Raw genomic sequence first — 27,638 nt, forward strand, 5'->3', positions numbered from 1 at the left:
TTCTTTCAAAACTGCACATTTGAAACCGTAAGATTGTGGAAATATTTTCTAGCTGCAACCACATTAATTGTGATTGGTTGTTTTCTCATACGTGAGTCATATTACATTTTTTTTTTTTTTTTTCATGTGCTTATTTATTGGAAATAAACGAGTCACAAAAGGAAGCGAATTATCCAAGCTGAATTAGATCTGATTTTGGTTATCAGTTTATACTGTGTTGGCTTACCATTTGAAAAATAATTGTTTTGCCAAGTTTTTTTTTTAATTGCAAAGCAGGCTTCATATTTTCGGACCATAGAGTCTGCATTGATACACAATTTGTGTCACAACAAACATTCATAATATTTAATACTTCCCAGGTCATGACTAAATTATCCTTTCAACATTTAAACAGAGCAAAGTATTCTTTACCAAAACAGTGTTGGTAATCAGGTAAGCTGATGATATTAGTTTGACCTATCTTCTCATGTGACATTTAAATGTAGTGTAACTGTTACTGGTACCAAGTTTGTGAAACATAACCTTTCTTGTGGACAGCATTGTAAGAAATACATTTTTTTTTGTGTGTTGAAGCATGATTAACCATACACGAGAACCAAAGGGTGTGCCGAAAGCTATATCTGTACTTTGTCAGTTAAAACAAGATTGATGAAATGTGAAAGTGTGCTACATACTGAAGTACATAAGAAAAAAAAAAGAGTTGTACAAACTATGAGTTCATTAGCAGGTGCTGCTTTGGAAAAAAGAAAAGCTAATTATTAGTTCAATTAAGGGTCTAGTTGAGTAATTGTGAGTTCAGTTGGAATGAAAACCAGCAGCGACAGGGGGTCCCCAGGACCAGGGTTTGGAACCACTAGTCTAGCGTGTCACTAGAGTTGAATACCTGGAACTTCTATTAACACACCTCAGAAAACCCACCCAGGCAATACCTGTTTCACCTGCACATGACAGGCTACAGAAAGGTTAATGTCTATAAAACTGTTTTCTTTGTTGTATAGAAATGCAGTTTGTTAGTAGTACAAAGTTGCTTTTTGTTGTTAGATAGAAGAAAAATCTTTTTTTTTTTAGTGTATGGAATCTTAACATCATATTTAGAATTGAATAAGTTGAATCATAAACTATTGAATCCTAAACTACTTAAAAAGCCATTTGAACCCAAAGCTAGATTAGCATTGGTGCATTAAAGGTTCATACTTTTGGGCATATAAATTATGTTTTGAAATTTGAGGGTGTTTGAGCGAAAATGTTTTGTGCAGCCTTTTTGTTTTTGTGTCTAGTGAACTACTATGTATTTAACATGGTACTCATTTGAGATGGACTTCAAATTACACTGGAGCGAGCACCACTAATGATTCTTTCAAGAACCTGTACCATGAAATTGTTGTCACTGTAATGACAATAGCAGCATTGTTATTTTATCTATATCTGTACTCACACTCACTTTTCTGCACTGGGCTCAGCTGGACAGAAAAGATGCTGACAGCTCAGCGCGCACATGGCTAACTGGCACAGGGCCAGCTGGCAGCAGCCAAATAAAACTTAACTCAAAGCATTATGAGTTCTAATACCTTAAAGCGATAGTATTTCTTTGCATTATATACAGTACGTGTCTGGGAGCCTGCAGTGCTTATAGTAACAGCTTGTATGTTACAGAGTTTTAAGTGTTTATATGCAGTATAAAAATTGATTATCTTAATACACGATTTAGTAGTGATTACTCTAATAACCTGACATCCTTTGTAACATGCCGTAACATTCAATTCTACCACTGACCTTATTTTTAAGTTGTTTAAAAAATGTACTTTAAGAGTTTATTAAGAAGTTAATAGGCATGAAGCATTTAAATATGACTGCATACATGCCAACAGTACCTATATGGTCAGGACAGTCCCGATTTCCTAGCAAATGTCCCCGGGTCCCGATGCATAGGAAGAAAGTCCCGATATTTACCCATAAAAAAATAAATAAATAAAAAAAATAAATCTGCACAGTAGTGAAAACCGCACGCTGTGCTCCTTGTGTGGCTGACACATCTGTTGATCACTAACTTATACAAAGATAGGAACGCTTCATTGTGTCTATTTTACTGTCATGATGGTCGTTCTTGTTGAGTTGGGGGGATACGTCTAGTGCATTATAAGAACATAAGAACATAAGAAAGTTTACAAACGAGAGGAGGCCATTCGGCCCATCTTGCTCGTTTGGTTGTTAGTAGCTTATTGATCCCAAAATCTCATCAAGCAGCTTCTTGAAGGATCCCAGGGTGTCAGCTTCAACAGCATTACTGGGGAGTTGATTCCAGACCCTCACAATTCTCTGTGTAAAAAAGTGCCTCCTATTTTCTGTTCTGAATGCCCCTTTCTCTAACCTCCATTTGTGACCCCTGGTCCTTGTTTCTTTTTTCAGGCTGAAAAAGTCCCTTGGGTCGACACTGTCAATGCCTTTTAGAATTTTGAATGCTTGAATTAGGTCGCCACATAGTCTTCTTTGTTCAAGACTGAACAGATTCAATTATTTTAGCCTGTCTGCATATGACATGCCTTTTAAGCCCAGAATAATTCTGGTCGCTCTTCTTTGCATTCTTTCTAGAGCAGCAATATCTTTTTTATAGTGAGGTGACCAGAACTGCACACAATATTCAAGATGAGGTCTTACTAGTGCATTGTACAGTTTTAACATTACTTCAATAATACTTATATTACTTATAATAAGTGTTTTTTGGCGTATGACCCCTCCCATGTGCATGATGCATATGGCACCTTGAGATAAACAAACTGGACTGTCAAACGGTCTGCTGATGGTACACATGTATAAAATACAAGCTTTAATGTCAAACTGAACATATTTGCGGGCCCTGTAGTGTGTGATTTTACTTGCGAATGCACCCACTTGTAATATTTGTAAAACGGCCACAAACTTAAAAATACACGACTTTCTTCCCTTGTATTGCCTATATTTGAATATTGCTCTCAAAACAAGGGCGCTGGAACTAGGGGTGCTGGGGGTGAGGGTAGCACCCCCTTGGTTTTGCATGGTTTCCGTCATATACAGGGGTTACAGTTTTCTCTGCACCCCCACTTAAAAAAAACAGTTCCACTGCCAGTGTCTCAAAATGCAAAAACAAACAGTGGGAACTTCTTAGAAACCACGAAGGCTGAACTGTGCCACTTATAAAACATACTGCAAACGTGTGTTCTTTCAACGTTACAGCCACATGTAAGCTATTTTTAAAACTTAAACCGTAACACAAAGTGCAACAAATGAATCGAATATGAACATGGGTGTATTTATTCTGCATGCCAGACTGAGTGCCCTAGGCTTTACCAAGACTGGTACGATATAATTATACAACGTGACACATCACCTGCATCATAATACTCACGCGTCTATACTGCAAAAATCAAAAGAAAACCAAAAACATAACTTCATAATGCTATTTCAAAGAAGCAGTGGTCAAACAATTGAGCAAAATCGTTTTTTTATTAAGAAATTGCAAACTTTTAACAAATATTCATCAACACGATAAAACTAGTGTCTGACAAAACCCAACTCTGTTTGCATTGCAAGTTAAAACTACACCCTGCTGGATATGAACCTCGCCAATGAAATTGTAGCTTGTGTCTATGACGCCTCTGCCATATGTTCTAAAGCGCCACGCCCCCAACGTGGATAGAAACGGCACTAACTAGACTACAGAACCTTATAATACTGTCACCATGCAAGAAAGAGGGTAGATGAAATGATGGGAGTTCTAATTTTAAATTAATTTAACTTTCTAAATATTGTTTGATCGACAAAATTACAAACAAACTGGGATCGTCTCATCAGATAAATCAGGCTTTTTTTTTTTTTTCCCTTTAAACGTTTCCCCAACAGGATACCTTTATTTTGTTTCCAGTTTTGGATTGATCTTAAAACAACAAAGGGATCCACAGAAAACAGACGCATTTTGAATTTGCATGTTATAAAAAGGGTATTCGTATATTTTTTAACGAAATGGCAACATCAGCCCGTGTGGACCATTTTGCAGCAGAGTGCCTTGTGTCAATGTCCAGCCGTGCGATTGTCCATGGTCCAAAAGGGAGTATAGATATCAAACCAGAAGCAATGTCAGCCCCTGGAAACGGAGAGGATACTAAAGAAGCAAATAAAGACCCACTGGTGAAAGATAACTCGTCTCTCTTTGTGGTGGCCAGAATTTTGGCTGACCTAAACCAGCAGACCCCCAGCAATCATGCAGATCAGGCAAAAATAACAGAAGAAAACGACACACAAACCCCTCCCAGAGAAGATGCCGGGCTTCAAAGTGGCTCCTTGGCCGGCAAACGTGATGGAAACACTGCCACACCTACCATCTGCACCGACTCCGGCCCCAAACAAAGAAACAAGCGTGGGAGAAGCCGAATTGAGCACGAATCTCCCCAGAAAAAGCACAAGTGCCACTATTCAGGTTGTGAAAAAGTTTATGGCAAATCATCCCATCTTAAAGCCCATCTCAGGACACATACAGGTCAGTTTCACTTTTAAGTAAACATTTTTTGAATAATATTCATTGTCAAGTTTTCTGCTGCGTACTTGTCTTAATCAATAAACTGTTATGCTTTTTCAAAGTCATTGAACGTCAATGCTGAGAAAATACTAAAAACACAACATAATAATAATAAAAAAATGATAATTGCTGCTTTTGATAATCAGGCTTGCAACTCCACCCACTGCACAGTATTTCTCAGTTTCCTCTATCAGAACAAAGAGCATATAGATGACAAATAAAAACTAAGAAGACAGTCTTTATTTATTGCATGACATATCCAGAAACCAAGTGTTTACATGTACTAATTTAATTGTACTTAAATTAATTGTACTACTTAAATTAGTCTAGGAATTGCCCTCTAGTGTAGAGCGCTGTATTACTAGTACTTCAAACGAAAGCTAAGTTTGCAGTCTTAAGAGCAGCCGGCGAAAAGAACGCCCACATTACCTCAGGTCTAGTTCATATTTGATCTTTTCCCATTAAAACATCGTAGTTGTTAAAATGGTTAAGACGTGGAATTATGTAGTCGTATGAACCCCAAATAGTAATGTACTACATTGGCTGCATTACAACAAGTATACTTTTAAAAGTAAAAACGATTATTTTTTTTTATTTAAGATCATGTAATCCTGAATAGCTGTAGCTACCCATGCACTATCATAATGCAAAAAAAGTGTGTGTGTGTGTGTGTATATATATATATATACAAATCCCCAATATATATTTAATGTCCCCGTTATATATAGTTTATATAATTGCTACATGTTTACATGCAATGTCATCATGTACATTTAACGATGAACACTACATTTATCAGTATTTCATACAGTAGTCGCATTGGAGTGGTCCAGAGGATATTTACACAATGTATTTATGCATCGGCCGAATTTTTCGTATTTGTGTTTCAAGTGTTTTATCCTGTTGTGGCCAAATTTACCGTGTGTTGCATTAATAAATTAATAAGCATATACGTATATATTTATTATATCTATTATATATATATATATATATATATATATATATATATATATATAGAGAGAGAGAGAGAGAGAGAGAGAGAGAGAGAGAGAGAGAGAGAGAGAGAGAGACCAAGTGTTACTGTCTTTTCAGTTGTTTGGCGTATTATATGGCTTAAACGATGTAAAAAGGGAGTTGGAGAGACAGTTCTGCAGTTCCCTGTCTGGGCTTCAGGTCTTTGTTGTAGTGTGCCACGCCCCCGCAAGCCAGTCTGCCAGCTGATCTGGCCAGCAACAGACACAGCTAGCAGAGCTCAGAGACTGCTGCTCTCCACCAGTAGGGTGGGGGTGAACAGAAACCCAGTGAAAAGCATGCTAACATTTATACCGATTAGATTTCAGGTTTTAAAAAAGGCAATAGTAAATATATGGATAAAATACAGTGTTTAATAAAACTACACAATTCTGAACCTGGTGTTTTGACTTTCAGTCATGCTGATGTCAGGGGCCAGGTAATACTGTTTGAACGGGATGGTGGTTTTTAAGTTGTCAAATCCCATCAACATTTATTGTCACTGTATTAATTGAAGAGGCTTTAACAGAACCATCAGGAAACTGCACTATTATTACCCGCAATGGCAACACAATCAGACTACCACGGTACCATTCTGTAACTTAAATTTGAAACTGCCTTTGTCTTATCGTAACATCACTGCCATTGGGGGTCATTCTCTAAGGGTGCACTTCCAATGGTTTACTTGGACATTAATATGCATTTATCATGTGCTTGTTAAACTTTTTTCATCAGTGAAGACTATATGTGCATGTGTTGGGGGCTGTGCAGTGTATGCAACAGGAATCTCAATTTACAAACACTGTCCAAAAGTGTGCCCATCCCACTCAATGCTATATATATATATATATAGTCTCACTATAAAAGTGTAAAAGCACAAGTATTACTCCATGTACAGTACACCCCACATGCTTTGGATAAGGGCACCTTTTTATGTTTAAGATATGTTACTACTACAGCTGTTGTGAATTTCTCCCGTTTGGATGCACCTGAATACCATTTTAACCATGGGTTCAGTGCACATGCAGTGAGGGTGTATGAGGTGAAGTGGGTGGAAGATGCAAGTCTATTTCATGGTTTGAGCTGCAGCCTTGATGTGGTGCTCAACAGACTGAATTTTAAAAAAGACGATTCTCTTCGTCTCCATTATTCTTGGTGGACTAAATGTTTGCAGCTGTAACTTGAACATGCCTTTTCTTGAGCACTTCTTGCATCTTCAGAAGCAATGGGGTGGGTTGATTCTATTCAGAAAGGCCCCATCCTCTTAACGTTACCTTAAAAAGATTTGAATAGCCTTGGGTTATGTACAGTCGTTTTAACCAACAACACTGCCATATTGCTCCTGGCAATTGCACGACAGCAACATTCATCTCTAGTGGCTGTTGACCTACACACAGCAGGACATTGCTGTTAACAGTCAATTATGTAACTTTCAGTAAGTACCTAATGTTGCTGTCATTTCTCATCTTTTGATGCGTGGACTAGGAATAGCTACAGATCATCAGATGGGCATCGTCTTTTAGTGATCTGTACACCAGCCTACAGTCAAAGGTGTCTCCACAGACATGTCGGTGACTAGCACCACACTCTTTTATGCATGACACAGACAAACCCCCTGCCAAGCACTCCACCGATTCCTTTTCATACAGTTCCACTTGCTTCTAGCTCTGCATCTCCAGATCCACAATGAGCTGCTTTGTGCCTATTGCATGCAAACTGTCATAGGGATTTATTAACACCACATCTGCAAGCTACATAATCAGGTATAGAATTTGCACGAGTTGACATTAAAACAAGAACTTATTGTCACCTCTGAGCGCACTTCAGCATCATTAAAAGAATAAAGAAGCATTTAGCTACTGATTTTCTTAAACATGCAGTGCAACTGAAGACCAGTCATGTAAACAGTACAGTTACTTTCAATAGCAAGCTTTTAAAATTGATGCCCTGCAATAGAAAAGCAACACCTTTTGTTGATGCCCGCTCTCTATTAAGTTTTTCTTACCAGAGCAGCATAGCAAAATGACCAGGTGACTTGTATAATCCCCTAGTACAGGTACATTTTAAACAGAACAATTGCATTTGCTGCATATTCTATATTATGGTAGTACATGTGCCATGTTAAATTACAAAACAACCCCTCCCCCTTAAAGGAGCACAATCCTTCCCTTTTCCATGACTTTGTTTGCAATACTGCTGCAGTTAATATGTCCCCCCCCTCCTGTAGGCCTGTACCGTAAGAAAAAACTTTTGGGAAAACAATTATTGCAGACAACCAGTCTAGACTGCACAATGAATATATACATTTTAATATATTTAGAAATGTGTGTAACTATAAACTTACCCAAAGTGTATAACTTATGGGTAATTATGACTTATGGTGAAACTCTTACTACTTTGAAGTAAGGCTTTTTTTTTGTGTGTGAGTGTTTTATGCTTGTTCTTTCAAGTTTGCGATTTCTTGTGATTATTTTTGCCTTTGCTTGTTTTTAATGTATCCTTGGTGCAACTTCCACACAATTAGATTAAATCGAATACCCTTTACACAAGAGGCCATGGCAATGCTTAACAGTTTTAACCCAGAGAAAACGGCCGGTAATTGACCAAAAAGACACACAATTTTTAGATAAGTTTTTCCCCCCAACATATGTGTTATAACTAAATATCTACATTTTCAATTCCTGAACCTGTTAGTTGTTCTGTGGTGTTTTAATACAGATGTATAATATATGTGTAGCAGTATGCCAATGCTAAAACCAAGTTAAGTTGCCTGTAACACATTGTATAGAGATGCTGGCATGTAAAATGGCCACATTTGCCCTTCTTGTCTGGGTTTGGCCAAGCTTGCTTTAAACAGTGTATGACACCTGAGCCCATATGTGGCTATTTAGCAATTATATCTGAGCTGCTTTAAAACTGTGTAGTCTAGACAACTAGAAGTTAACCAGACATTAAAACAGAGGTGTATTTATGTGAAGGAATTCATGTGCTGTTATTGTCATATCTGTGAATGGTGATACAGCCTTCCTGCCAAAAGCAAATGCCTCATTGTAGAAAATATTTGTCTGAGCCCATGACCAATATACTGTAATCATTCTTTGCCAGAACTGCAACTTTTCTGTCACACATTGCATCATCTACATTCTCTAAGTATGTTGTTTTTAAATATAAAAAACAGGACCAAACTTGGCATTTTACTAGCTTATAAAGACAAAAATACTATTGCAGTAACACGGTTACAGAAGTTCGTCACTGAGTTCCTTTCTTTTAAGGATTTAAACGGTGGCGTTATTTAGATCCTCCCCCATTTAGTAGACCCCTTATGCTTTAACTGACAGCAGTAAATCAGAACGAGCACACACATTCACTGTGAATGAGACCTTGTCTCAGTGACTAACGTGCCGGTTCATTGTATTGAAGCCCATTCAGTACTGTGCCATAAGCAATACATTGTTTTTGTTCTGAGGACTGGAGGTCTGTTCAACTAAAGCATTGAAATTAGATCCTTTGTTTGGGTTATGAAAGCAAACACCCGCAAGCCGGTCTCTGTAGAACATACATCATTTAAACAGTGGCTATGAGATCCTCCATTATTTAAATGAATAGATACACACTATAAATTTTACTTGTGTACAAGGATTAGCCAACAAAAATTGGAATATATTGTACAGACGCTTGTGTAAATGGGTTGTCCCTCGCATTCATTTGGTATGTGGCACGCTTCCCTTAAATTAATTATCACTACGAATGTATGTTACATTGTCTGAGTTGCATTTCTAGGTTTTTTTTTGTTGGGTACAGGGTTTTTAAATGCAACTGTTGCTCTGTAATAAGGTCTTTGGAGAAACACTTTTGTTTGATTAAAAGAAAGACATAATAGCTTCAGTCCAAACGGTGGACTTGCCTTCTGATATTGATGCAGGTTGGTTGGTAACAGTCGAGTGAAACAATGAGCTCCCCGTCTCATTTGTTCAGTAATCAGAGAATGTAGGTCATTTCAGTTCAGGCCTGAGTCAGCCTGGAATATCCTGTGGTTTTCAGTTCTTGCACATTCAGCAGGTTTGCAGAGCCTCTACCAGGGAGCAAGGGAAAAAGGGTTTCCCAGCCCATAGACACAGAAACGTCAGTACGAAGATGGAGTGCTATTTCTTTCTAACCAAAAAGCACATCATGGAGTGTACGTTTACACTTTGAAGTAAGAAGTTTTGGAAGCAAACCCCAGTGTTAATGGATTCAAATAGGGTTTAATTATGCATATCCTGGGCTTAGGATTTGCATGGTTACTCAGATTCTTAAGCATCACAACTGTGGAATGTGGAGGAGGAGACTGGAGACTCACTACATACTGTAAACAGATGTACAGTAATATACATGTTTATAATTGTTTATATTCATGTTTTAGAAAATAAAACACAGCTGCAATTTAAGATAGATACCAAAATAAGTAATACAGAATGGCATCTTTTTTTAAAGGCACTACAACAGCGTTTGGCTTTTTGGCTTGTCATTATAGCAGCATTGTGTCAAATTGGTGAATTACCTATGAACTGTTATATAGTAAAATGTATCATAGACGTTTCCTTCTGCCTTAACATGTAGTGCTAAATGGCAGGCCATTCAGTAGCGAATGTATGTCTTTGTATGAGTATGAGAAATTGTATTTTTTTGTTTCCTGTTTGTGTGGGTTAGTTGCTGTTATTCACACATCATTACTTCAAGAAATCACTGTACCTTGATGTTATTCACAGCAATCATTGTAGTATCACAGGTTACCTCATATATAGCAATGCCCAACCATACTATAGATTCTACTGCATGAAGCTTCTAGTAGTGCAGAGGGTGGGGTATGAGGGCAGTGAAATGTATCACCTCTGCTGTCTTCTTAGTAATTATGCTGGGATAACTGGAACTGTGACTGGAGACCTTGAGGCTCAGTACAGGATAATGATTCTCCTAATGCTGGAAATGCACAGGTGTGCAGTACCTGGAGTGCTGGCAGCATATAACTAAAGAACTGGGCAGGTATCTGGAAAATGTACTGCATCCTCATAATCATGTTTTCCTTGAGGTTTCACCTGTTAACACTTCCATTTTTTTCAACCGTCACTCAGCATGCCTTATTTATGTCATTTTCTGGCGATATGTTTGCCTTTTTAGTGGTGTTTCTAGTTTTTTTTTTTTTTTTAATTGTATTTTTATTTTCAAAAGTTTAAACATATTGGGGAATGTTCATATACATTTTATCTTGTTGATTTTAAAAATAATGTATTTGTGTATAAGAGTGACCTTGTACAGCATTAAATTGTATTTGGAAAATAATACATATTGAATTGAAATAAAGTGGTACACAATACACTAAGGCTACTGCAGCACCTGTAATTGACTTGCATATTGTTGGCAATGGTCTAAACAATATTTCCATTTCACTATTGGTAGGGTGAAATGGTTTTTGCTGTGCCTTGTTTTCTTCAGTAACCAATCTCATGAGAATCTGTAGATGGCAGTTGAGCCCCTGCGTGTTGGAGTCTGGAATTCTCAAAATAGAACAGTGAGTTCCTTGGGAGTTGGTGCTGCTAAACCGAGCCAAGATTAGAAAAACCACAAGGCTCGAGCTGGAACTTCATATACATAATGTTTTTTTACACCCAGCATCCTGACATAACCTTTCCAGGCTGTAAACAGCATTAATAAGTTCAAGGCCTGTGCTCTCCTCCCGGAGGCTCAAACCTAAAAGCTAATTGGTTACAAATGCTTATTGTCTTTTTGTTGGCTTCTGCTCCAGCTAGCTCCCATGCATGCATGTACTTTTAAATTATGGTCTTGAGGTTGTTTTATAGCTAATGTTTTATTACAATATGAAAGTATCTTTTACTTGTAGCCTAAAGACCAGTTTATTTATTTTATTCTTTTCACCTGGTAGGCTATTCCATAACTGACTGTATAAAAAGTGCTTTCTACCTTCCATAATATTGTTTGGTTTACATTTATGCCCTGTCTAGGTCATACTGTGGCCTGTGTGCACTTGATGGTTATTATATGCTTTGCTTAAATTTAAATAAGTAAAACCTGGACATGCTGAAACTGCTCAATACAACGAATGACCTGTTAAATCTCTGTATGCAAAAAAGACTGGGTACGTGAGAAGCAAAGTATAAATGGTATAGGTTGTAAAATTTATGGTCACATCCCTTTTGAAGTTTGATCAAACCAAACCATCGCAAAGCTGCTGAGCTCTATAGCACCTTCCATGGCTGGGACGGCCAGCAGACTCAGCATTTACAATCTGTTCCACATTTGCTTTGAGAACCTGTGCAAATGAGGCAGACGATCTCCAGTCTGGTTGCATGCAAACAGCTTCATTATGTTGTGTCCTGTTTCAGTAGCTTGCAGCTTGTAGCAGGTTTGGGTGTAAGGTTACCAGACTCTTTATCTGATCTTCCACATTAGAGGAGCACCTCTGTGAGCTGAAAATGGGACAGTAAAACAAATCAGCCTCCATTGTTTCAATGACAAAAAGGAAAACTTTTAATCAGAAACGGTGCATTTAGAAAACACTAAAACCCTTGAACAAAGGCTATAATAATATCTGTTTTACTGTCCACACACACACAAATAATCTATGCAGTCAAAGGAAGACTAATGTTTTACATTGATTCATAGATACAGAAGGGAATGTTGTTTTGAACTGTAATCAGATTAAGCTTTGTTATAGTAAATAAAATAAAAAAAAAACTGAGCACGTCCACACACAAAAACACACTCCTTCGATTTCAGCCATGAATGCTTAAATACAGACGGCTCGATTGCAGATTGCCAGATGCACCAAGTAAAACACAGCAGGGGTTTAATCAATTGATGGACAAGGTTGTGATAAACTAAAGAAAGGCTGCCATAACATATCAGTAGGGTGTAGGACTATCATGAGCAAGCAGTGTTATTCGGCTTGACTTTTTATATTTCTGTTGTGAGTGCAGCTGGTTTGCAACAGGCTTGAAGGACTTAAATATATGATCAAATGCAGCATGCTTGGAATTCTGTTTGCATAGTAAATTAATCAGACTTGTGAGGGATAGCTAGTTTGCACAAGCCCTGTAATAAAGAATAGTTGGTTTATGGCGTCTTCATTTAAATCTTCGTAAATGTTATAAAATCATTGAAATGGCCCCTGAAATGCTTCCCCAGTGGCTCACCTAATTCTCTGCTCTCCTCCTGTACACAGAACTTGTGTCCCCCTGCCCAGCAGCCTTAGGACGATGCTTAAACAGGACTTTCTAGGCAGCCAGTCTTTTTTAAGACCCCAGCAGAACAATGCTGAGGTCTGCAGGGTTTAAATTATGACAGGCAGGAAGAGAGAGAGAGAGATCAGCAGCTTTGTGAGTTAACCATTCTGGTTATAAACACAGCCTTTAGGAAGTCCCATACTGCAGCCCTGGGATTTTTTTTTTTTTTAAAAAGGGGGGATAGTAATGGGATACACATTGAGATATACTGTGCATACTCAAATTCAGTGCCTTACACTTATGGAGCTGTGCTCATCTTGGTTATCTAACATTATGATTTACTTTAATGAGCTAAATGAATGTGTTGGCCAACTTGGATTTACAGTTACTGCTGGAACTGTAGAGAAGAGGATATTATGTAACTGTATCTTTTTCAGAGCTTCAAGTATAACCGTCTAACAATACAAAACACAAATGCTCCAATAGCCAACGACGCTGAAGAAATTGCAGAGATTGGGCAGTATAGTTGTGGTAACAAGATACTAGAACTTGGAATGGGTTCAGATAACTACTGTAGCTACTGTACATTTACGAAGGATTGCTTTTAAATGAAAACCCCTGTAAGGATATTGTGGGTTTGATTTACATTTAAATACCCTTTTGAGTATATTTTTAAACTGGATTTACCAAGCGTGTAATTTCTTACACAATTCTAGCTGTCTTCTATTTGGCTGATTCCTAAAGATGTTTTATTGGTTGATTCGGTATAAATATGTAACTTTAGTGATTCTCTTAACTGTTTAAATTGTGTACTACAGATGTATCAAGGCTTGCCCTCATGTTTTGCTGTTTGTCTAGTTTATCCCCCCACTGGAAATTTGACAAATTGCACCCTGTGAAACACCATGTAGAGGTGAAAAAAACATTGCCTTTAGACCTATCAGTCACCACATACAAAGGCCACATGTATACTGTGTTTACACTTACCAGTTTGGGTCACAGATTGCTTTGCCATGGCTAGCAATATCGGATTCAACACTTGCTCACACTTAGTGTGCACCCATGTATGTTTTCAGCGCAAGCAAGGGAGTGGAAACGCTTTCACTGATTCGGTGCACAACCGTGAATCGAATCACCTCAAACATCAGTAATACAAATTCCTATTCCTTTATACATACTTCCTATTATGATACAATATATCGGGTATCACAATTCATTGTTTATTACCCCTACTTATGTTTAATAATAATGTATCATTTAAACTTTAAAGTTGATCCGAGTAGCTAGTTGTCCAGGGGCAATTCATAAAAAATAATAAAAACACATTCTTAGTGGTGCCTGACATGGAGGAACCCCCTGCCACTAATGTAACATTTCACAGAAGAGCTGCAACATACATACTGGTAGAGTAAGCTTTTTAAAATAGGACCCAAAAAGTCCTATGTAGAAGACCCTGTAGAAGCTTGTGACGGGGTACACCCGCACCTGTGCGTATTTGGTATTTGTTGTATTGTGATTTAAGTGTATTGTTTAGTGTTTAAAAACACAGTTTTTGTTATTATTGTTTTACAGCAGAGATGGGGTTAAAATCCCCAGCTAAAACTCGTGTGTAATGTGACCACCTCCCAATTAATCAAGTAATTACCAATTAGGAGATGACCACATGTAAAAACGAAGCCGCCGCTCCTGTTGGGTGAATGACAGTTGGGGAGTTTGGAGAAAGGAGACGGAGAGACAGTAAGCTTTATAAAACTAAAAACAGTTGCTAGTAGTGCCTGCTTTACACCGGCATGATGCTTGTTCTAATTATTGTCCGTTTTGTTTTGGCCTTTTTGTTCATGAAATTTTTTTTTGTTCTGTTTAAACGTTTTATTTAATAAATAAATACAAGCTCATTAGCGAGTCGCCCCTTCCGCAGGCCGTGTGTGTGTGCCTGTGTTTCCCAGTCTGTATTGTCATTCCCAAGCCACCCTGTTCACAAAGCCCCATTAAATTGTCTGAGAAGAAATATGGAAAACTGTCAATGAATGCTTACTTTGTATTACTGTTGGGGAACTGGAAAGACAGACAAACCCGTAGATACTTTTTACAGGAAATGCAGGCATTTTCTTTAGATGAGGGTAATAATCAGTACCGCCCCCTTGGTAAAAAATGTCAATAACGCTAGAAACAGGAACGGTGGGTTAACTGGAGCCATACAACCTTCATTTGTCTGACTAAACAGATAAAGATCAAATAGAGACACAAGAATCATATAGGCCTTCTCTATTGGAGGTAAAATGAGTAACTTTAAGCCCCAACCATGACTGTTTGTCCTAGGGCTATCACACCCCTCTCCCCTTTCTCAAAATAAATAGGTGTCTAAATCAACAATATGAGTGACATTCTAACGGGGTCAAGCAGTATCATGCTCATAAGAAGTGTTAAATGTGTTGCGGGGTAGAAAAAAATGAATGGCCTTGGATTATCAACTTTACTGTAGAAAAATGGCACTACCTGTTATTTTTTGTTCTTAGCTTTAAAAACGTGAACTTCCAACACCTCCCAACCCATCAGAAATCCTTAAACATGGAGAGTTCTTGTTTTCAGAAAAATAATGAAAACACTGAATAGCCTGATTCCTGTACAAGATGCACAGTGTTCTGAACCAAGCTTTTCATACTTCCTGCTGTTACACAAAAGGAATATGACGTGCCTCCCACACAGTTAGAAACAAAGAAAACCTCATAAGTATCGCTGATATTTGTCAAGTTTCATATTCTTTAAACCTTCCCTATACTGTTAAAACACATCCGGGTATTTTTAATCTTCATAAAATTATAAAAGAAAAATTACAATATGCGGTATATTCAACCCCTGGACATAAATCATGGTAAACCACTTTTCATGATATGGACAACTGTAGTGTGTTAGTCACTGTACTATAAATTAATATGTTGTCTGGAGGGGGCCGCCCCTTGTAAAAGAGATGTAATCTCAAGCAGTTTGGGTGTGAGGAGCGCATAGCGAAGCTGTCCAATTTCTGTCTGTCTGGCTCACAATATCTATGACTATATACAAGATAGCCTTTATAAAACATCATTATATGTCATTATAACACACTCATGAGAAGGAACATATTAATGTTCAGGATTGGCCAAAATCCCAGTACATCTTTTCCTGTGTACAGATATCGTCCGGTGCATAGAATATACGGCAAAAAAAAATTAGATGACTTACGCACAACATACAAACTTTTAAATTACAAGGATTTCCTGTGTCCCAGTTTATAAAGGCAAAGACGCTAGAAATTAGTCATGATTTGTTCTCCTGTTCCTGAATTTCTCCAGCATCGTGAGGTTAATGCTTCTGTGAAAGGAGATCAGTAACATCTTTATAATGAGGGCTCTCCCAACGGTATAGTTCCCTCATAGCATTGTTCACAGGATGAGTTGTAGCTATGAGGACTTTTCCACTGCACGTGCTATTCTTTGGACAGTCCGACAGTCTGACGAGATCTGAATCCCAGTTGATATGGCTGCGGGCATAGTCTATAATAAGTTAATAACATCTGCATTTGACTAGGGATTTTGCTATTGTTATTTTAAAAAACCTTTTAAGTTGTCGACGGATTCAGCTCTAGGCACAAAAAAACAGGGACACTACAGTAACAGAATAGTTTTACAAAGTGTGTGCTTTTTTTTTTTTTTGTAGCCCACTGTATACTGCAATGGGCTTAGAAATCTTTTAATTTGTTATAAAATTGCTTGGTATCATACAGTTTAGGACACCCATTGCATTGCAGTTTAATTTTTTAGCTTGATTGTTGGGTATGCCTGAGCCTAATTAAATGCACTATAATGTAAATGTTTTGCAATTGGGAACTTTTATAAGGAAGCCTAGAATGGCTCAGACTATTATACAATTAGGGAACTAACTTGAGTCCTGCAGTGGAGTTATCTTAACTCCAAATTTTTACCCGATCCACACTACCTAAATAATGGTTTCGACACATGTTGAAACCATGTGATTGCCATTCACTTCCTTAAGTGAAATTGGGAATCTATTATATTTAATCAGTTAATTACACATCAGCATCCTTAGAAAGATTAGCACAGTAATATGTTTTAAAGGTTTGAAGTATTCAGAACAAATCAATGACAGATACAAGTCAGGAAGGAGGGACATTTCCCAGCTGCACTGGAAAAAAAAAAAAAAAAAAAAAAAATATATATATATATATATATATATATATATATATATATATATATATATATATATATATATATACTTTTTTTTTAAATGGGAAAGGGGTGAAGTCAAAGTGACTTGAGTAAGCATTTCCACTGTTTTTCCAGTGTTTATTGACTGTACACCGATTTCATTTTTATCATTTATCGATTTGAAACTGAAAATCAGAAGCCTTAATTATATAGAAATTGCTGCAACAACGATGATGCCTATTTTTCATATTCTGTTTATAAAATATTAATGTTACCATGGAAACATATCTGGTCTCTTATCAGGACCCCATTCCCCTGAGGACATATCTAGGCAATAGCGGGACAGTTGGAAACAGGTTACAACACAAACCTAACACAGTGTGTAATACAGTGTAAAGTTACAGGAAGCTTCGAGTTTGCTCTTTTGTTTATTCAAATAGCAAAGAATGGTCAGAAATTAAACAATTGGTAGGTGAAATGTAAAACACATATGGGTAAACGCTCATTACTATGGAAACACAGTTTGTGTTTTCAAACCAAACACAATATGTAGAACTGTTCACAATTATACAACAATATCCTAGTAGACTACACTTCCTTGCGACCCTCCGGCAGCTTCCTGAGTTTATTTTGAAGACACAACAAAGGGGCCTAAATGAATGAACATCCGCAGATGCATTTATTTACATCGAAATCTCCTTGATATACCTCTTACACTACTGCCGGGGGTGCAGGACTGGAGTAATCCCAGGCCTTCATATAAAGATGTTTTCTTTGCCTGAGGCCTACTGTCTTGTCAGTATTTGACCAGTGTTTGTCCCTGACATGCATGTCAACAAATAACTCCATACAATGAGAAAGATGGGCTTTCTTTTCTTGTCACACTGTTGTTTTCCAGACTGATACCCTTCAATCACAGTGGAACCACAGTGGCAATGTGATGACTTTTAAGTAGCACAAGCATAATTACAAGTTGTGTTAATCAGTTGCAGAATTGTTCCAAAGTAATATTTTCCTGTTTTGACATATCAGTAGTGTGAACCTATACATACCAGTTATACATATTGCTACTACTGCCATTGCATGAGTACAGTATCTGTATCAAATCCATTATTTGCCATTTCTGGTATTCATGTGGTCTGCTGATGGTTCTGCTAGGGTGCATAGCTAGGGCCAAACACATATCAAGTTATTTGTTTTAACTAGAACTCCCAATCTATTTACTTGATAACCTAGAGGGCCAGAGTTGTGCACTGCAACTGTAAGATTTCTACAGGGTAACAACTGGTATTCTAATGGTATTGTGTAGACTTCTTACTGCACACAGTTGCATGTTTTTTTTAAAGATAATGAAACATGTTTGAACACTTGCTGATATGAAAGATGAGTGGAACTTTAAACTGTTGCAGATGTTGCTACTAATGTGCTACTGTGCTACTAATAGCGACCGCAAAGCAAAACAAAACAACAATAGGTCTACGCAGAGACACCAAGTCATCCCCTTACTTTGCGTCTGCACTCGGTATGGTTCTGCTGAGGTCAGGGCTTTGCATTCAGAGGGAGGCCCGTGATATGCAAACAAGCTTCCGTGAGAAGACAGTGTCGATGAGAACGTGGGCTGCCCTTCTTACAGTCCCACCAACCTGCAAGTGCCATGTGTGATGGAATGCGCTTTAGGTTCCCCAGACATGATGCGATGGGGGGATTCCTTCCGAAGTGCTCAACAATGCCATTCAATCAAATGAAATATTTATGATAGAGCAGTATGAGGTTTTACTAGTATTTCGTTTATGCTTCTTTTTGCACTGCTCACAATCATTTCACTTTACCTCACCCTTCAAAGACCTCTTTGAAACAATGCAGACAAAGAACACGTTGTGCTGTTTCAGGTAAACAGGAAGAGTTTCAGCTGCAGATCTGGAACTCTGCAGCTGTGTGTTTTTTTCCATATTGATAAATGGTTCAACTGAAATCAGATAACTCCAGGAGCTCATGTAAATGACCAGGATTTTGAGCAATGCATGCATTAGTATCCTGGGAACAGACACAAGTAGGAATTTAAAAAGGATTTTCTGAGTGGTGCTATTAGATATTATGCTGTTAAGATCGTCCAATTGCTTATGTATTCTTATTTAGGTGTTGTACAAAATAGGTTTAGCATTGAAAGCTCTTAATTGTTTTGAACACAACTGTACTTTCTGAGGATTAAACTTGCTGAAAGTGTGCGCTGACTCAAGCAAATGAGCAGTTGTTTACAGCAGACACATAAATCATTGGCCAAGGCTGGAACAGATGTAGCTAGCTAATTGAGTAACGGTAGTAGCATTGACTTTAGTTAATATCAATATCTTGCTTGGGGAGTTTTGCTAACTGAGTACAGAATTAATTAACCAACACATTTAAGTCAAGATGCCAAATTACTTTATTTTTGGCACTTGTAAGGAAAATTCCCCTCTTACAGACTTTTATTGCTCCTGCATAATTGTGTGTGTTTGGGCAGGGTGCACTGGAACAGTCCTCTCAGGAATCTTACGTTGATAGCATTTGTGAACTTCGTGTTCTTATGTGTATGTGTCCAAGTGCTGAAGTTAAACATTACTTACCGTATCACCATTTGATAAACCAGAGATAACGCACTTATTTTCATACAATCTGGCATTGTGTTTTTTGCATTGTTTACTGACCTACTGACACTGAGCGAGAACATTGCATATAACTACCTGTAACATAACCACATCCCTTCAAGTCTGGCTGGTTGTTAGCTAGTTAGGTTCACATGCCTGATAAGTCTCTCATTCAGGGTAATTAGGTAAATGTATTCACCAAAATAAAGCAACAATCAAAAGCTTCCTAACTACTTCTCTCATTCCAAGAAAGGCAGCCTGGTGTGTTAGCCCATGGCAGTGATTTAGAAAATATCTTGCTTATCAGCAGGGTGTTATCTCACAGTGAACACTGCAAGCTGCCAGAAAGCCACAAGCAAAACAAATTCGGACTAGAAATTTTCACTCATCCCAAGGCATCCTTCGTGTTCTTTCGAAGGAACAAGATGTACTTGATGCAGCCTATCCTTGGCATGTTCTCAACACTTTTCTTTTTAAATGCTGGAGTACAAGGACTGTATTTAAATACTGTGGTCATGTTGCATATGAATGAAATACAATAAAAGTACATTTTTAAAGATTCAGGAAACCTAACTTTTGTTTGGACCTAGAGGCATTAAAATAAATAAAAAAAAGCTTTTTCCTGCCTGAGAGCCCTGGTGTCTGTCTGTCAACAGGGGTGCACAATTCTCAACACCTACCATAACATTGTCAATGGGGTGTACTGTAGAGCCACCACAACTAAAATAGTGCTAGTTTGACTGGAAAGAGTTTTAAAATGCTCAGGCATGTTTCTTTCTCTCTCTCGATTTGTAGTTCAAATGTATACTGTAACATTCAAGAGTGACATCTTTACATGCAAGTGGACTCTTTTAAATGCAGAATGTAATATTCTGAATAAGGCAGGGTTTGAGTCTACACAGCAAAGAGCCTCACTCCAATCTTCATTTAAACTTTACCTGTACAAAACACATAGGTTCAAGTTTGAAATGCATTTTGAAAATTGATGTTCATTTCTCATGTTGCTGCATATTTTTGAGGAAAACAAATTTTTTGCTGTTTTATAAATAGTTTTTTGAGGGGCATTCTTCAGATTCAAAAACTAGTATTCTCTCATTCAAACCTCTTAAGATAAGGCTCAGTGAAGTTGATTGGTCTGGTCTAGTTCAGCACCAGATATCTTATGGGATCAAGTCCGACTGATCAGTTTTGAGTAGCTGGTTTGCCTGATCTACTGTATAAATAGATGTTGCTGTATGTGCGAGAGGTCTAGTTTGTTAACCCTATAAATGCTGTAATTTACTTGAAGGGGAAACTCTCATACGAATCACATTTATCTTGTATGGATTATGCTCCCTTCGTTGGCTATGCCATTTTTATCTTACCCTAATTCCATAGTTTGTGTGCAGCCCCTAATGCATCTCTGTCATGAGTAAGTGCCATTTCTTCTCTCTCCCCAAATCCTACATTGTATGTTGTAGTGGCCTCTAAATATGTGTATAATGTAATCTTTACCCTAGACCAGGACCAACCACTGGCAAAAGTAATATCAGTTTGACCTCTATTTCAGAGCTGAAGTTGTGAGATGTGAAAAATTGAGTAAAATACTATTCAAAAGCATTGAATCTGCATATAGTAGCAGTGAAAACATAACAATGACTACATTTTGAGAGAAGGGAACTAAACTAGATTAAACACTTTGCTTTGATTACAGTTCAAGCATCCACACAGCTTATAGGAACAAAACAAAAATCTTGCTGCTGACTTTCCAACAGAGTCATCCGGGTAATTGAAGCATTTAAAACAAAGTCAAATAAGTAAATAAGCAACAGATGGAGTAACAAATAAGACTGGGTAAAGGTAGCTCTGGTAACAATATTAAAAATAGGAGGTCCTACATAACCATAAGTACATGTCTTTCAGAAAACAAAATACAGGGCTAGAACTAAATCGTGCTTGTCTGCCGTACAAAATAACATTGGGCAAAAAAAGCACAAAAAGGGTAGCCAGTTGTCATAGATTCAGTTATAAACTAAAAATGAGGGGGCCCCATAACACAGGCTGTGTATTAATTGATCTGTTGATCACGGGATGATGTAAATGTCTGTCAGAGGCTTGGTGCTGCAGAACTCATCAGGAGACAGATCCGTTAAGATCAGGGTGCAGACTTGGGTTGTCTAGACTTGCTTTGACTAGTAATTATTATGGCTTTCTAGCCTAGCAGTAAGTGGGGGGAAGGGAGGCAGCTGAGATGTGGCTTTTTGTGGTTTGGTTCTTTCAAATAGCTGGTGGGTGGCATTAACTTTAAAAAAAAAAACACCAGCACGCCTATGAACGTACGATGCACAACTAACAACAGTTCTTCAAATGCTTAGATAATGGTGCTATCACAACAAAATCACTGGAAAGAATTTTGTCACAAATTGTCCCATGGGCGGGTTGTTACATTTGCTGGCTGTGTTAGTACAGCAAAGTATATGTGCTTTGTGTTTAGTACATTGACAGTACTGGTCTTAAGAATTCTGTTAAACTAGGGTTGGGCTAAAGAAATATAACTTTCCCATTAAAAGTAACATTGCTATAGCTAGTAGACACCCAATGTCGAGCTGTTAGTGGAGGCAGCCATAACTGCTAGATGAATTGTGAGGTGCATGGTACAGAGTTAGAGGCTTTATATGGATACATTGAAAGCTTTTAGGTTTTCCTAAAACTGGCCACATCTTAAATACAATTACAGTGCTGTGAAAAAGTATTTGCCCCCTGTCTGATTTTCTGCATTTTTGCACATTTTTCAAATTGAATTTGGTCAAAACTTTTTGTGGGTTGTAGTAGTAATATAGAGGGAGTCTGAGAGAAAAAAAATGACATCAAAATTTGGTGCTTCTTTAATTTGTTTGGTGTGCAAGGTAATCAAACATGCAATCTTCAGGTGTGAAAAAGTTATTGCCCCCCTAGTTAACTCAACCCAATTAAAGGGATAGTTAGGGTCAGCTGTTTGAATACTTTGGTTAACAGTCAGGCCTGATTTGGTTCAACCCTGCCCAATATAAATCTGACTAACTTTGGCCCTCAACATCAGAGTGAAGTTGTCAGCACACAGGCTCTAGAGGTACACTATGCCACGATCAAAAGAAATTCCTGAAGACCTCCGGGAAAAAAAAGTTGTTGATGCCTATCAGTCTGGAAACGGTTACAAAGCCATTTCTAAGGTTCTGGGGCTCCACCAAACCACAGTTAGAGCCATATTGTCCAAATGGTGAAAGATTGAGACAGTAGTGAATCTTCCCAGGAGTGGCCGTCCTGCCAAAATCTCTCCAAGAGCAAGGCGTAAAATCGTCCAGGAAGTCACAAAGAACCCTAGAACAACATCTAGGGATCTGCAGGCCTCTCTCGCCTCGGCTAAGGTCAGTGTTCATGACTCCACCATCAGAAAGACACTGGGCAAAAATGGGATTGATGGCAGAGTAGCAAGGCGGAAACCGCTGCTCACTAAGAAGAACATGAATGCTCGTCTCAAGTTTGCCAAAAAGCACCTGGATGATCCTCAGGAGTTCTGGAACAAGGACAGATGAGTCAAAAGTGGAACTTTTTGGCCAACATGGGGCCCGTTATGTCTGGAGAAAACCAAACACTGCATTCCACAGTAAGAACCTCATACCAACGGTCAAGCATGGTAGTGGTAGCGTCATGATTTGGGAATGCTTTGCTGCATCAGGACCTGGATAACTTGCTATCATTGAAGGAACCATGAATTCTGCTCTGTGTCAGAGAATTCTACAGGAGAATGTCAGGCCATCAGTCCGTGAGCTGAAGCTGAAGCGCAGCTGGGTCATGCAGCAAGACAATGATCCGAAACACACAAGCAAGTCTAGATGAGAATGGCAGGAAATTTAAAGTTTTGAAATGGCCTAGTCAAAGTCCAGACCTAAACCCCATTGAGATGTTGTGGCAGGACCTGAAATGAGCAGTTTATGCTCGAAAACCCACAAATGTCACTGAGTTGAAGCAGTTCTGCATGAAGGAGTACTTCTAAAGGTGGCGTAACCAGTTATTGAGTCTAAGGGGGCGATTTACTTTTTCACACAGGGGCATTGGGTGTTGCATAACCTTCTTTAATAAATAAATGAATTAAATATCAAGATGTTGTGTTATTTGTTCACTCAGGGTCCCTATTATCTAATATTAGATTTAGAAGATCTGATAACATTCAGTTTAAAAAATATGTAAAAATGCAGAAAATCAGACAGGGGCAAATACTTTTTCACGGCACTGTATGTGTATATTGTGTATGTATGTTAGGGGATATGTACAGTATGTTACTAGGCACACTTGTTCATGTGACTGGAATTAAATCATCAAGATAACTTTTAAAGAGGAAATGGTTTGACAGTTGGTGCTGTCCCTTATACTGTGCAGTATAAGTGTGTTTAGGGAGTCTCTTATTGTATAACAGATGTCATCTCCTGCATTTTGGATAAGAAGCCTGCAAAGCAGTCCAGCTAAAAAAAATGTGAGCACTGTCACACTACAGATTAACTTAAATCACAAAGCCACTACTAGGGAACTACTACAGTACAATATTATGCCACAATTGCTTGATTTCGCACATGTCATTTATAATGGTCTAATAATGTTATGTCTCTTATGGTTCTTATGAGCTAGAGGACTGCTGAGTGTATTGCAACTAATGTAGAGGGTTTGATTTACTGATCTTTGTAGAAGGTTATGGTGCTTCTGCAGTGTATTATCTGATTGGGCTGTGGTACTAGGTGGGCTGAACAATAGTTGGGTCTGGAACCATATCTGGGATATCACCGTTTTGAACCCAAACTTTGTCCTATGAGCTGTTTGTGCGATTACTCTGGCTCTGTTACTACAGGACTGTCACTTTTAACCTATGCAATAAGAATAGTTTTCCAAGCGGATTTGTATCAGAATCAGTAGACCTGAGGTCTATGTACTTTTTCTAACTGACCTCCTCCAATATTCAGTTAACACAATGTAAGGAATGTGCAGTGTACAGTCTGTACTATGCTCCCTTTTAACTGCATTAAACCAATGGGTTCCTGCTCTGTTCTGTTTCTGCACTATGTGTACCCAGACTGATGTTCTAGGAGCTGTCTTATTGATTTAACCCCTTTACCAGTTTGTTAACGACAACCACTGACGAGGAGTGCCTTTGAGCAACCTGTGAATTTGTCAGCGCTCAGACTCTCTGATGCCTTCTACAAATAACGATTTGCTGAAAGGAGCAACACACAGCTGTTACTTTGAGAGAGAACTGTGTGTTTGGACATCTTCGGTACAAGTTAAGGATATTTGTGCTAGGTGTTTTATAGTGTTTTTATTGCATTGTGCATGTTACAAGAGAAAGTGCAACATTTGACACACCTGTCTCCACACTGTCAGGTGTAGGGCCGTCACCCTTCCTTGCTCATAGCGTTTGACTAACAAGGTGGTGACCTTTTTATATATCGCAATACCAGGAATCCCACTTGCATAACACATTAACCAATCAGTCATGCGAGGGAGGGAACACCCATTTCACCAAAGTGTATGCTACATATTGCAGGTAACCCCTGTTTATGTCGCACTGCCTTGGACACAAGATTCCAAACAAACTAACAGTTCCTATGATAAGCTGAACTAGCTGTGCAGGGTGATTTATGGGATAGTAGAGTGCTTGACGCAGTGTGGGTCTGTTTTACAGAATTAATTTTTTCAATGTACCGGTATGCATTTCTATTTTTAGCAATTTGGTCGGGGGGAGGGAGAAAAACACAAGATGAACTGATCTAGTGCTTTCAAAATATCATAACTTCGCAGCTTTTCTTGCAGCCCAATTAAATTGAGATAACAATAACACTGATATTGCTCCCTTAGTGACAGGCTCTTTATTGTAACACCACTTACATACCTACTGTGTCTTTGCTCCCATTTACACCAGTTTAAAAGCGTGTATACCACATCCTGATACATAAACTAGTTGTTTATGTTAAAAAAAGTCTGTAACACAATACACAGCTGTATTACCCTTCGTAAAACCCTTTTTTGTTGACTTTCAGCTATTGCCTTCATCTGTGTTAGGTATTACTTATTGCATCATGATAGGGAAAATGGCAGATTAAAGACTTTAGTAGGTGCTTGGTTGGCAGACCCGCATACTTTTAAAATGTAACAACAGATCCTTCCCTTTTTACAGTCTTTTGGAAGGAGTTGTTTCAGTTTTTAGTGCTGCATTTCATCATTCATCAGATGTGTTACTGTAGTATGAGAAACAGGTCATTCTTACTGACAGTCAGTGGTATGTCATTCTCTGCTACTAAAGGTATCAGGTGCATCTCTTGGTAAAACTCCAGGGCTGCCTCATGGTAACAGGGAACCTCTGTGCTGTCCTTGAACCGCTCACCTTATCTGCACAATCAGCATTTCCCATGGGCTATTTATTCAACAGGTGATTGTCATCATATTAAACCTGCTGCAGTTGTATGTGTGTACCATCTATCTTGAGTGTCAAATACACTTATTCATGTTTTTTATAGGAAATGTTGCCTATATGTCCTCAGATGTCATATTGCATTTATAAGCTATACTTATAGGGTATAATGCTGTTAAGACCTTGTATGTTGTGAACCCTACTACTACTTTGATTAAATAGAGTTGACTGCATCAGATTTAATGATGCACTCCCTTCCAGGGGGATGTCCAGTTCTGATACCTACTAGAATAGCCTATCAGGAGTTACCCTAGTGTATAATGTAACAATATGTAGTCTTATCCAAACCTTGGAACATGTCATGTATGTTGTCATACAGACATTTAGGTAATCTATACTTAGCACTATGGTAAATGCTTTATGAATATGCTCCTAGTCATTTCAAGTTATAGAGTGTGTATTGTAATGGTTTTTGGGCCTCAAAACATGTTTTTTATGAAAAAGTGATGCATGCTAAGCATAGTTTGGAATGGGGGATAGCTCAAGCACCAGTCACATTCCCAACACTACATCTCCCAATATTCCAGTCAGTCCAAGGATGGAAATAAGACTCCCACTGCATAGAAGTTTGATCCATTGCTGGTTTTACTATGAGTTTAATAAGACACACATGATCTTGTTGCCTATCCTCAGCATCCCTCAACCTCCCCTATCTCCAGCTTTACAGCTGCCTCAGGGCTTATATGTAGAGGGTTTCTATTCACCCTAAAATATATATCAGGCAAACATCTGACCAAGCCCAGCGAGCAAGAGCACACAGATATTATATTGTCATTTCAATGTATTCCATTGTCTGTTGTATTTACTGTTCATTAAATCATGTTAAATATTTCTCTCACTCTCCTGAATTTCAGTCGGTATGTCGTTAGATCCATTTATTTCTTTATTTTTTGCTTTTGTCTCTTTAGGTGAGCGTCCCTTTCCGTGCACCTGGCCCAACTGCAGTAAGAAGTTTGCCCGCTCGGACGAGCTTGCTCGCCACTACCGCACACACACCGGGGAGAAGAAGTTCGGCTGCCCCCTGTGCGAGAAGCGCTTCATGCGCAGTGACCACCTGATGAAGCATGCCCGGCGCCACTCCGACTTCGAGCCTGGCATGCTCAAGAGGCCCTACAGCACTGGCACCCGCACGGGCTCCCTCAGCGACTACAGCCGCTCGGACGCTTCCAGCCCCACCCTCAGTCCAGCCAGCTCGCCTTAAGCCCTCCTTGCACTGGACACCCGCACTTTTTCCTCAGCCCGACACTTGTGTTGCACATTTTGTGAGCACCCCTCTGCTGATAATCTGCTTGCTGTACTGCATACGTAGCTGCCTAATATTAGTGCAATCTCTCGGGAAAATACTCTCCAACCTCTCCCGGTTGATTCTAGATTCTAGATTGTATTTCTAGCTCTATAACTGTAGTGCTTTTGTTTAGTGGTGTTTTTTTTTTTTGGGGGGGGGGGGGGGGGGTTGTTTTTTTTTTTTTTTCATTTTTATAACTTTTATTCAGAGATCTGTTAAAGGTATATTTAAATGTATTTTAAACAAACAAACAAACAAAAAAATAATCATGT

General features: G+C 38.4%; 1 protein-coding gene across 1 annotated transcript; it reads left to right on the top strand.

The window, feature by feature from the left end:
* Nucleotides 1-3,698: 3,698 nt before the first annotated feature.
* On the top strand, nt 3,699-27,520 carry LOC121295076 (Krueppel-like factor 13). The gene is made up of 2 exons (XM_041219390.1): nt 3,699-4,510; nt 26,990-27,520. The coding sequence occupies exons 1-2, from the start codon at nt 3,997-3,999 to the stop codon at nt 27,280-27,282; spliced, it is 807 nt and encodes a 268-aa protein (XP_041075324.1). The 5' UTR covers nt 3,699-3,996; the 3' UTR covers nt 27,283-27,520.
* Nucleotides 27,521-27,638: the final 118 nt, after the last annotated feature.

The sequence above is a fragment of the Polyodon spathula genome, chromosome 19 (assembly GCF_017654505.1).
Source record: "Polyodon spathula isolate WHYD16114869_AA chromosome 19, ASM1765450v1, whole genome shotgun sequence".
NCBI lineage: Eukaryota > Metazoa > Chordata > Actinopteri > Acipenseriformes > Polyodontidae > Polyodon > Polyodon spathula.